At 48.9% G+C, this 10322-nt stretch overlaps 1 protein-coding gene across 1 annotated transcript; it reads right to left on the reverse strand.

Annotated features, from left to right (window-relative positions):
• Positions 1–600: 600 nt before the first annotated feature.
• Positions 601–7927, reverse strand: LOC110542416 (pregnancy-specific glycoprotein 22-like). The gene is made up of 5 exons (XM_060368918.1): positions 7864–7927; positions 6448–6807; positions 3493–3852; positions 1903–2262; positions 601–872 (listed from the first exon to the last, which is right to left on the reverse strand). The coding sequence occupies exons 1-5, from the start codon at positions 7925–7927 to the stop codon at positions 601–603; spliced, it is 1416 nt and encodes a 471-aa protein (XP_060224901.1).
• Between the last annotated feature and the right edge of the window lie 2395 nt (positions 7928–10322).

Here is a 10322-nt window from a genome sequence, read left to right on the forward strand (position 1 = left end):
CTCAGAGGAGAAGCTGCACCATGGATTTTACACCTGTGAATCAAACAAACCGAGGATCAAAACTATTTAGAAACTAGTTACGCCCACAGTTAAACATGGAGTCTTTTAACTCTTTAAACAAGAGTCTTTTCACTCTTCCTCCTTTCACATGGATGGCTGGTGTCTAGGCAGCAGCGGTGTTAAGTGAATTAGTTGAACACTGGATGTATTTTAGGGTCTGAGAGGATGCCTTTCTCTGCATGCAAACACTGCACCATTTTCACAGGAGACTCAGAGCATCCAAAGGTTTTGAGGCTCCTGAAATTGGTCCCTGTGGATTCCAAGGGCGGGCAATAAATTTGATTCACAACTAAGCTCTTAATGCCTTTGCGTTTTTGTTTTTTGTTGCACGGATGGCTTGTTTTCTTATGGAAACAGAGTCTCACTTTAAATCCTGACCTGTCCTTGTTCACCAGTGTATCCCAGGAGTACAGGCACGACTAACCATGCTGGCTGTACTCAAACTGATCATTTTCACCACAAAATTTTCCTCCATGTTGTGCCATCAATAAAGAAGTGCCAGTCTTCTGCTGTAGGATGAGAGGAAGGGTCCCTGATTCATCACGGCCACCTGACTGGGTAACTGAGCTTTGCACCTAGTCGGTTGGTGACAAAGCACCGATACTCTCCTGCATCCTCTGACGTGACATGATCTACTCTGAGTCCGCACTTGGTTGGGGACAGCGTCATCCTTTCTGTGAGCTCCAGATGCTGGTTTTTGAAGAACCAACTGATGGAGGTTCCAATGTCAGGTGAAACACAGGTGAACATCACAGATCTGTGTGCTTTGTCTACAATGTCAGTGATTTGCACGACAGGCTGTGTCACAGGCTCTGGAGGGATAAAAAACAAAAACAAAAACAGGTAAGGGAACCAAATGACAGTAGTTCTTCAAAGACCACAACTAGCTCCTCTGTAGTTAACACTTAATAAAGCCCTCCACGCAGGAGAACTTAGCACTGTGGCTATAGATATCTTGTGCTGCTTATCTGCTACCCATGGCTTGTGTGACCATAATTTAGCCACTGTGTTTCCTGTGAAACATATAATTGCACACATGATAAATTACCACTGCTGTCTCTGTGAGTGAAGCTTAGGTGTGAACAATGAATGGCTTCGCCTTGGGACTGGGGAACTGCTCAAGCCAGCTGTAGCTATTAATGTTCATTGGAAGAAGAAACTCCCCTAGGCTGGGTCCATGAAGAGAAGGAGCTTCTTGGAGTAACTGCCTCCCTTTTTCTGCTGTATGGGTTACTTACTTCCTGTAAGTCTCCTAAGCCCACCAGAACAGCTGGCTTAAGTCCTGGCATCCATCCCCTGACACTCAGGAGAACAAGATGCACAGGTGTCCTACAGAACTGCAACTGTCATGGCTGTGCACAATGATTCCATACTCTATGGGACTTGGACAGTCAGTAAATTGCTGTTCCCTATCATCTCTAGCAGGAAATAAAAACAACCATTGACAAAAATCTCCCGAGTGTCTCCTAGAGTCTAGCCCTGGCCATAGTTTTGGAGCCAGTGCTTCCTGGTGCTTTCTGTGAAGACCCCATGGCTTCCCTATGCAGTACCTGCTTGACTCCCCCATATTCTCTCTTGGGGCCATGTGAGAGCCCCAAAAGTCTGCCTGAGGCTGACGTCCTTGTCCTGAGTTATCCCACACACTTTCTCCTCTGTGGAGGTGGAGACTGATGTGGGATTCTGACTGCAGTTTGTCTACCCAATGTTCCTACAGTAAGTGCCCAAACCCCAGTGTGGAGACACAATGCCGTGGGGAGAGAGCAGGCACAGCCCGGTCCTCACAGTACAGTGTATGGAGTAAGATAAAGGCATACCCTGCAGCCAGAGGCCAGAGTCACTTACTGTTCACATAAAATTGAACATGTGCTCTTTTAACTTTGGAATCTTTGTTTACAATTTCTAGCGTGTACATCCTTGCATCACTTTGGGTGACATCCTGGAGCAGCAGGGATCCACTGGTATCCACCATCTCTCGTCCACTGTATTTATCCCCCCAGGTGGTGGTATTCCGGAGCCTGTTGTATTCCACGATTTTAAAGGACGGCAACCTATACATTGATTTATACCAGGAAAAGGCTTGAACGTCTTTTGGCAGATTGTGAACAAGCAGAAGAACACTTTCTCCTTCAGCAGCATACCGCGGCACTGGTACAATCAAGACTTGGGAAGAGGTGAGAGGGTTACAGCACTTAAAAAGAGAGGCTGGAAGGGAAAAGAGAAAACGCCATTACACGAGGATCCCAGTGCCTGCTGGGAAGATGGTGGCCTCCGTCCTGAGCGGACAGGCTCTTCGCTCGGCATGGACTTGTGCTTGTGGTCCGTCTATCCTATGCGATGAAGGTGAGCAACGCGAGCTCCCCGTTCCCTCAGTGCCCCTGGAAGTGTCACTTCCTCTGCTGGGCGCTCTCCCCTCAAGGGTCTACATGGCCGTCCCCTCACTGCCCTCAGTCAGACACCGCGCACACTCAAGCACCCTGTTATGAGAGGATGCCTCTCCTGAACTCTACAGGCCCAGATGGTCACCTTCTGTGTTTTATGTCTTTGTTTTGTTTGCTTTTTGTTTCCTTTGTGGCTCCAGTCAACCCAGACTTTGCCTTCTAGATGCTCTTTCTGCTCCTCCTGGTACTCCATAAGACTGAGGTTTAATGAGGGCCAGGAGCAATCTGCTCTCCAGTGAAGGCTCAGGTCTCAGAAAGGGCTAAGGTGTCAGGCTGGCTGGTTTTATGTCAACTTAACACAATGTATAATCCATGGGAAGGTAAGGCCTCAGTCGAAATGCCACCAGCAGACTGGCCTGTGAGCAAGCCTGATATCATATATATAATATATACCATAATATGTGTATATCAATTATATATGTGTAACATTGAGGGTTGATGCGGGAGGATGCAGACCACTGAAGCAGTTTTACTGATGGCCAAGGGTCCCTGGGTCCTGTGAGAGAGCAGGCTGAGCAAGCCATGAGGACTAAGCTGGTGAACAGCACTCCTCAATGGTCTCTGCACCAGTTCCTGAAGTTTATTTATGACGCTCTCAATTTGGAGCAATAGAACTGCAGTTTGACATGGCCAGCCCAAAACCACTGTTCCCTGTCAGCTTCAAGAGGAAGTGAGACTCGAGGACTGGAAAAATGTTCCCTGCATCCCTTGAGTCCACCCTTGGAGGGATGACAGGGTTTGGAGCCCCTGACCTAGGGCCCCAGGAGTCTGACATGTGAGGCCGAGGTGCTTTCCATCAAGCTCCTCCTTGCTGCAGGCGGAGTCAGAAGATGGAGTCTGCTCTATGCTGTTTGTCTCCACCATGCCTGTCCTACACTACGTGTTCAAACCTCCCATGGGGACAGGGTGCAGAGTAGAGGTAGCCACAGGCCGGGCATGACAGTTCTGTGTGTCTGAGCCCCACCAGACTGAACAACCTCAGAGAGTCACTTACTGTCCACCTGGATTTCTACATGAGCTTCTTCACTTTTCATGTCTGTACCAAGAACTCGTAGGGTGTACAATCCAGCATCCTTTTGAGTGACACCTTGGAATAATAGGGATCCATCGCTGAATAATTTCTCTCTACCGCTGTTTGCAGGCCCCAACACAGCTGATTTCCTGGCTAGTATGTATCGGCCAATCTCAAGGTCCTTGAACACAGTCATTCCTTTGAACCACACAAAGCTGTGAATGTTCTCTGGGAGATTGTGAACGCGCAGAACAACCTGCTCCCCTTCAGGAACGATGGTTGGCAGTGACTCGATAGTGGGCTGGGCAGAGGTGGCAAGGCGCCCGCAGTTCCAAAGGAAGGCTGGAAGGAAAGAGAGAGATTCGTTTCAAGCGGGACCTTTCTATTTTGGTAAGATGTGGCATTGTGTGCATTGCTCAGCCTAGCTGTGTGTGTGTCTTCCCATCCTGCTTTGCATCCCTGCACTGTATTTTCTTTGTTTGGTGCTCTCTCTTCAGTTGTCAGTACGGTTCATTCCTCTTGTGGCTCCTGTTTCTGGTTTCTTTTACTTATTTGTCTCCCAATCCACTCAAACTGGGGCATCGTGAAAAACATGGTTTGTCTTATACTTTTAAAAAATGCTATCTAGAAAAAAAAACTTAGATAGCTGTGGCAAAAGAGTGAATGAATGAATGAATGAATGAATGAATGATGTTACAGGACCTTGTATGTCCATAGGTTTGCTTAAGAAATCCGTAGGTTTTGTGATACAGAATTGAATCATTCCACTTGCTCTGTGTTTTTCACGCCTATTTACAAATTATACTTGTGTGTGAGTTTGCATACCAGGGGATGCCTCAGAGTGGATTGGTGGGTGCAGGACATAGTACTTAGATGGAGGTCAGACGACTTATGTTAATTGGTCCCCAGGTCATCAGACGATGAAACAAACACCTATACAAGCTGAGCTGTGCCACTAATCAACACCAACGTGGTTCTCCTTTGGGAAGCCATAGCTGAGAACATCAATTTTCGAAATATTGTGGTCATGCTGATAAGTTTGGATAAGAACAATACCTCTTTCTCCTTTTTTTTTTTTTATTCACCAAGAGTCTCTTGCTGCTGAGCCTTGGTGACTTCTTCCATAGAAACCCTGAGGCTCCTCTCGGGTCCTTGTCCCTCTTAGGAGACTCCAGACAGTAGGTGAGTCCTCTCCTCTCACACCCTGTAATGTAATCTCCTCTCCTGTGTGCAGGAGTCCCTGAAAGGAGGTTCACCCTTTGCAGAAGAGTTCAGAGGTTGCCTCCTTGGTCTCTGTGTCCTCATCTGCCCCCTCTCTGTGGTATGTCTGCTCCAGCACAGCTCCCAAATGCTCTTGTCCTCCCTTCTCTGGGCTGAATCTCCTCCCAGGAAACCTCCCAGACTCCCATGGCTGGTGAGTGGTTCTCTGCTGAAAACACCACTCTTCCCCTCCACTCTCAGTTCTGCCCCGTGTCCAGAACACAAGGTGAACACTAAGGCTACTGAGCATCCCCGGTGACCTGAGAGAATAGCAGATGACCCCTCTGCTGTGTCCTGGCCTTGGCCAGTCAGCACCAAAAATGGGAACTCTGTGCTCCCCGTGTAACATGGAAACCCAGCCATGCACCCAGTCTGCGCTGCGTTCTCAGTGCTCCGGAAAGATGCTCTCAGCAGGAATGTGACAGAAATGTCTTGAGGCTCCAAAGGGACCATCTGAGTGATGTGTAGGGAAGGAAACAGATCTGTTTGCACTGGAGTCACCAGCCAGGCTTCTGACCTGTGTCAATGGCCCGGGTGTATCAGGAGTCTCACATCCTGAGTGTGCAGGGGGAGGCGACCTGATTCCTGGTAAAGAGCTGGGAGCTCTTCCATCCCATGGAAGATTTGAAGAGAATGCTCCCACTTCCTCTACTTGTTGAGCTGTGTGATGGGGTCTGCTCATGTGCTCCCTGCTCGTTCTGACATACCTTGGACCTCTGTCTAGTGGATTCTACTTAGCCATTCTGTATTTCTCAAGGAAAAGAACATGAAACAGGCAACAGAACGTGATCCTTTTGCAGTGTAGCAGACATATCATGCAGTCAACGGTCTGAGAACACTGTGTACATGATCTCCAGCTCTTAAAACAGGAGCGGAATCTGGCTACTAGTCCTTTCTTGGTTCAGGCAAATATTGTTCTGCCTGTTAACTACGTATCCTGATGCTGCCCTTGGTGATCGCTGGGGGAACTGTGGCTCATTTATGGGGAGCCGTCAGATCTTCAGAGCCTGTTTCTATTTGCATACAGGAGAGAATCTCCAAAGGACAAGCATTGTCGGGCAGACCTGCATCTTCTGTTGCTCTCCTTGGGGACCCTGACCTTCCTTTTAAGTCTCATAAGCCCATCAGGACAGGTAGTTAATGGCCTGGGCCCATGTCCATCTATGCTCTCCCTGCTGAGTCACTGGAGAAGATGTCCAGGAAACCGAAGTTAGCTGTGGTTCTCAAGGCAGTGCACTGGCTGGTTCTACACAGCACAAGACTTTAACTACTAAAACCCACTGTTCCTTGCCAGCAGAAAGTCAAAATCCGAAATTTGTAAACTGCTTCTCAGGACCATCAGAAGCTGAGTGTGAGACAGCGTTCTGGAGCCAGGGCTTCCTGCTACTGGCCTTCCTCCCAGGTTCTTTCTCTAGGTCACATCACAAGTGAGATCCCTGAGAGTCTGGACGTGGGCTGGTACCCTTGCCTGAGTTACCCACTGCGCGCTCACGTGAAGTCAAATGAAGGACTGTGATGCATCACCATTGCTCTCCACTACGTGTGCCCTGCACTAAATGCTCAGACCCCAACATGGGGACACGGTGCAGAGGGGAAGTGAGCACACACAACGCCTGTCGCTCCCGTGTGTGTGTGTGTGGAGTGAACCCCGCTCAGAGTGCGCAAAGGATCACTTACTGTTCACGTGGAGGTATGTAGACACCATTGACTCGGTTTCGGATTGTCTATTGAAGGTTTGGAGGGTGTAGTATCCCGTGTCCCCCCGGGTGATGTTGTCAATTCGCAGAGATCCGTTGCTGTACACCCTCTCTCTCCCACTGTACAGAGGCCCCTCCACACCCACTTTAGCTGTCAGAGAGTACACTGCAATTCCAAGGCTCCTGTTTGTTCTTCCTTTGAACCAGGCGAGGCCTATAGCCTTCTTCGGCAGATTGTGAACAAGGAACATGACATTTTCTCCTTCAACCGCGTGGGGCGGCACTAATTCAATGGTGACTTCGGCAGTGGTGAGCAGGTGCCAGCAGGCTAAAAGGGAGGCTAAAAGGGAAGAGAGAGAAATCGTTACAATTGAGCAGGTGTGGTCATCACTCAGCTTATGTGTTTAGGTAGGGTGTGTCCACCCTCCTTAACTGAGGTCAGCAGCATGACAGACTTTCCTTCAAAGCCTCTCACTTAACTCTTCGGAATTCTCTGCTCAAGTCTTCCTGGTTCACCCCTAAGAGTCCCCATATTTGGTGTGAGGATGCTTGACTGGCCTCCTCTTTTAGAGAGCCTCCACTTTCTGACTTTTTTCTCTGTTCCCTTTGGGTACCGTTCAGCCCCTGACATCATCTTCCAGATGCTCTGACAGCTGGTCACCAGAACCAGTGCTTTGTGAGGACAGGGATTTACTTGACCTCTTTTGGAAGGTTCGGCTCCTGCACCTCAAACACCGGAGGATGAAGGAGAGGAAAGAAAAAGAGAGAAGGAAGAAGGTGTTAGGTAATGTGTCTCCCTGGGTTTATCTCCATGGTTACCAGGTTTGAAGCTAATGACAACAGTTACACTCAAGTGTTATTTAAATGACTTTTACGCTTATTTATGTGTTGTCTGTGTGTTTTTGTGATGGCAGGTGTCTCGGTGTGCTCACATGAAGGTGTATGCCGACAGCCTGAGTAGAAACACCTGCGTGGGAGCAAGGAGCCAGGGGAGTCTGTTCTCTCCGTTGGCCGTATGGGATCTGAGGATTGAATTCAGCTTGTCATGTCTCTGCACACTGAGCCATATTGCTGCCCCATCCCTGTTTGATCTATTTGGATCCAATTCGGATCCCTTTGGAGATCCACCCTGTCATGGTCGGGAGCATCAGTGTTCAGAATATAACGGCCAATGTAATTGAAATGTGGACTGTGTTGAGGCTCTTCTTCTTTCTTCATCGCTTCCTGTCGGCCCAGAGCTTCTGACCGCTGAGCCTCTGTCCCTCATTGTACCTTCTGCCCCACGAAGGCAAACAGAAACCCCCAGTCTCATCTCAGGCTCCTGTCCTCTTTAGAGCACTCCACTCTGCCTCTGAGTTCCCCTCCACCCCAACAGGCAGAGAGTTGTCACCCTTACCTGTGAGCAGGAGCCTCTGCCAGGGGGCACACCCCTTACTGGGAAGCACAGAGGATGCCTCCATCTCTCTGCTCACAGTGCTGTCCTCTCTCCGAGAAGAGCTTCACCTCCAACCCAGCACCAGCCTCTGCTGTCCTTCCTCCCTCTGAGCTTACTGTCTTCCTAGGCAGGAGCACTTCTCAGAATCCTGAGGGGGATTCTGAGTGAGTGGTTGGACGGGTCTCCAAGGCACAGTCCTATCCACTCAGCTCTCAGTGCTGTCCCACATCCCTCTTAAGTTCCCTTTATGTTTCTCCTCCAAGCGACACATTAAGCAACTGATAAGCATCCCCGTGCCCTCAGAGAACAGCAGCTCACCCCAGGGCTGACATCTGTCGTTTCCTGGTTTCAGAACTGTCAGCATCAAGGAGGGAGCCTCCCTTCTGCCTGTGTGCTCCCACCCTGTCTTCCCCGTGTCCTCAGGGCTCTGGGAAGGTGGGATTTTTTTTTTTTTACCTCCAGCAGGAAGTTGATAGAGAGGTCTTTGTGGGCTGGAAAGGAGCGATGGCTAGAGATGAAGTTCAGTCCTTTATCAAAAACATCACTAGTCAAATTCCTGATTCAGGAGAGAGGCCCAGGGGCAGTTGTGTGAGGGGTTTCATGTGTTCAGTGTTGGGAAGAGGTGACCTGTGTGACCTGGAAAGGACTGTGGGCTCCTTCATTCTATGGTTCTATGGAAGTTTTCAAGGCAACCTTCCAGCATTATGTGTTGGGTGAGTTCCTGACCTTTCTGATCTTCCTGGGTAACCATTCCCCTTTATGGAGGTGATTCCCCAGTGGTAATTTTGTCTTTCCCTTTGAAAGAGACCAGAAGAGAGGGCACTCTCAGCTTTCTCGGGTGGAAAGATATTCTCAGACACAGGGAACACCCACTATGTCAGAGCAGGGTCTAGGGAGAGGCCTCCAGATCAGAAGGAACAGGAGTAAACACCAGTCTCCTAGGAAAGGTCATGGCTCAGGGAACAATTTTCTGAGTGTTGAGTGTGTGTCCTGATATCATGCCTGGAGATCACTGGGAGAACTACAGTCTCACATCCAGGCCTCCAGCAGGGATGGTCAACAAGTCACATGTGACCTGCCCTGATCCCCACAGCACAGGTGGGGTGCAGGGCCTGTCATCTTGCTCACTGTGCTCTCCAGAACTCCTGATTCCATCTAGAGTAAGGTGGGTCTAGACAGGGTTCCAGGTTCTTCTTCGGAATCTCTGGACTAAAGCTGGAAGAAGCACGCATCCAGAGGATGGGTGCAACTACTCAGAAAATTTCAGAGGAGAGTCCTAGGACATCTCTCTTGAGGCTCAAAGGAGGGGACGCTAATGTAGGAGCTGCACATGTGCTTTTGGGTCCATTTCTGTTGTCTAAAACCTTTTTTTTTCTTTGCACATAGGGTGGTGGGGGCTCTTCTCTCTAATGCAGAGAACATTAATTAAAATGGATGTGTCATCTGCTATTCCTGTGACACAGTTCTAGGTTCTTTCTGTCACTGTGGTAAAGAACACCCTGAGAACAGTCATTTAAGAGAGAGTAAAGGGTCCATTTCCCTTCTGTGTCTGTGTCATTTTGTCACACTGAAGGAAGTCGGCTTGCTAGCTCATTGCTTGGCTCCTTCTATTTGTCTTCCTTAGCTATCTTTCTTATACAACCAAGGACCATCTGGTTGAAGTTTATCTTCCTTACCTACATAACCCAGGACCACCTGCATAGGGATGGACATACCCACAGTGACCTCCACCCTCCCACATCCATTAAGACACTCAAGGCAGTCCCTCACAGATAATTCTGAAGACTGATCAACTGAGATAATGACTCGGTTAAAACATAGTCCCCACAATGGTCAGTTTAAGCTGTGTCAGTTTGACAGTTTAATGCTAACTAAAACAGGAAGCTCTCTGTTCTCTTAGGGCATGTCTATCACTTGCTCTCTGTGATTATCACACTTGCTCATGTCCAGAGCTTCACACGGACATCTCAGAGGCATCCTAACCCGAAGTTCCCTTTTCTACTTCCCTAATCCTCCACCATGGGACTCTCTAAAGTCCATGAGTGACATACTTTCACCTTTAGGAAGCACCAGTTAGGTAGCATCATCAAATCATCGGTGATCTGTCTCATTCTGACTCAAGACAGATCTTCCAGGAATCTACTCCACAGCCACAGAGCATTGCCAGTCTCCACATGGCCCAGGGGCAAATGGGAGCAGAGTTCTGAGTGGCTGACCCCCATTCCAAGGGAGTTTCCTCTTCTCTCGTGGGAAATAAAACTGTGTGAGCACAATTCAAAACCCTGTCGTCCCTTCTGCACAATAACTATTGTAAAATGAATAGAGGGGACTAGAGGTCATGAGTTTGTGTCACATACACATGCCCTCAAGGACACACTTCTCCCGGGAGGTCCCTGCCACCACATGAGACTTCCCAGGGC

Source organism: Meriones unguiculatus, chromosome 1, assembly GCF_030254825.1.
Source record: "Meriones unguiculatus strain TT.TT164.6M chromosome 1, Bangor_MerUng_6.1, whole genome shotgun sequence".
Lineage (NCBI taxonomy): Eukaryota > Metazoa > Chordata > Mammalia > Rodentia > Muridae > Meriones > Meriones unguiculatus.

Excerpts from the sequence above, each read along its gene's own strand:
- LOC110542416 (XM_060368918.1), bottom strand. The coding sequence starts at position 7,927 with ATGGAGGCATCCTCTGTGCTTCCCAGTAAGGGGTGTGCCCCCTGGCAG. Across the intron at positions 6,808-7,863 it reads GCAGAGGCTCCTGCTCACAG|CCTCCCTTTTAGCCTGCTGG; the intron begins GTAAGGGTGACA and ends CTTCCCTTTTAG. Across the intron at positions 2,263-3,492 it reads TGTAGAAATCCAGGTGGACA|CCTCTCTTTTTAAGTGCTGT; the intron begins GTAAGTGACTCT and ends TTTCCCTTCCAG.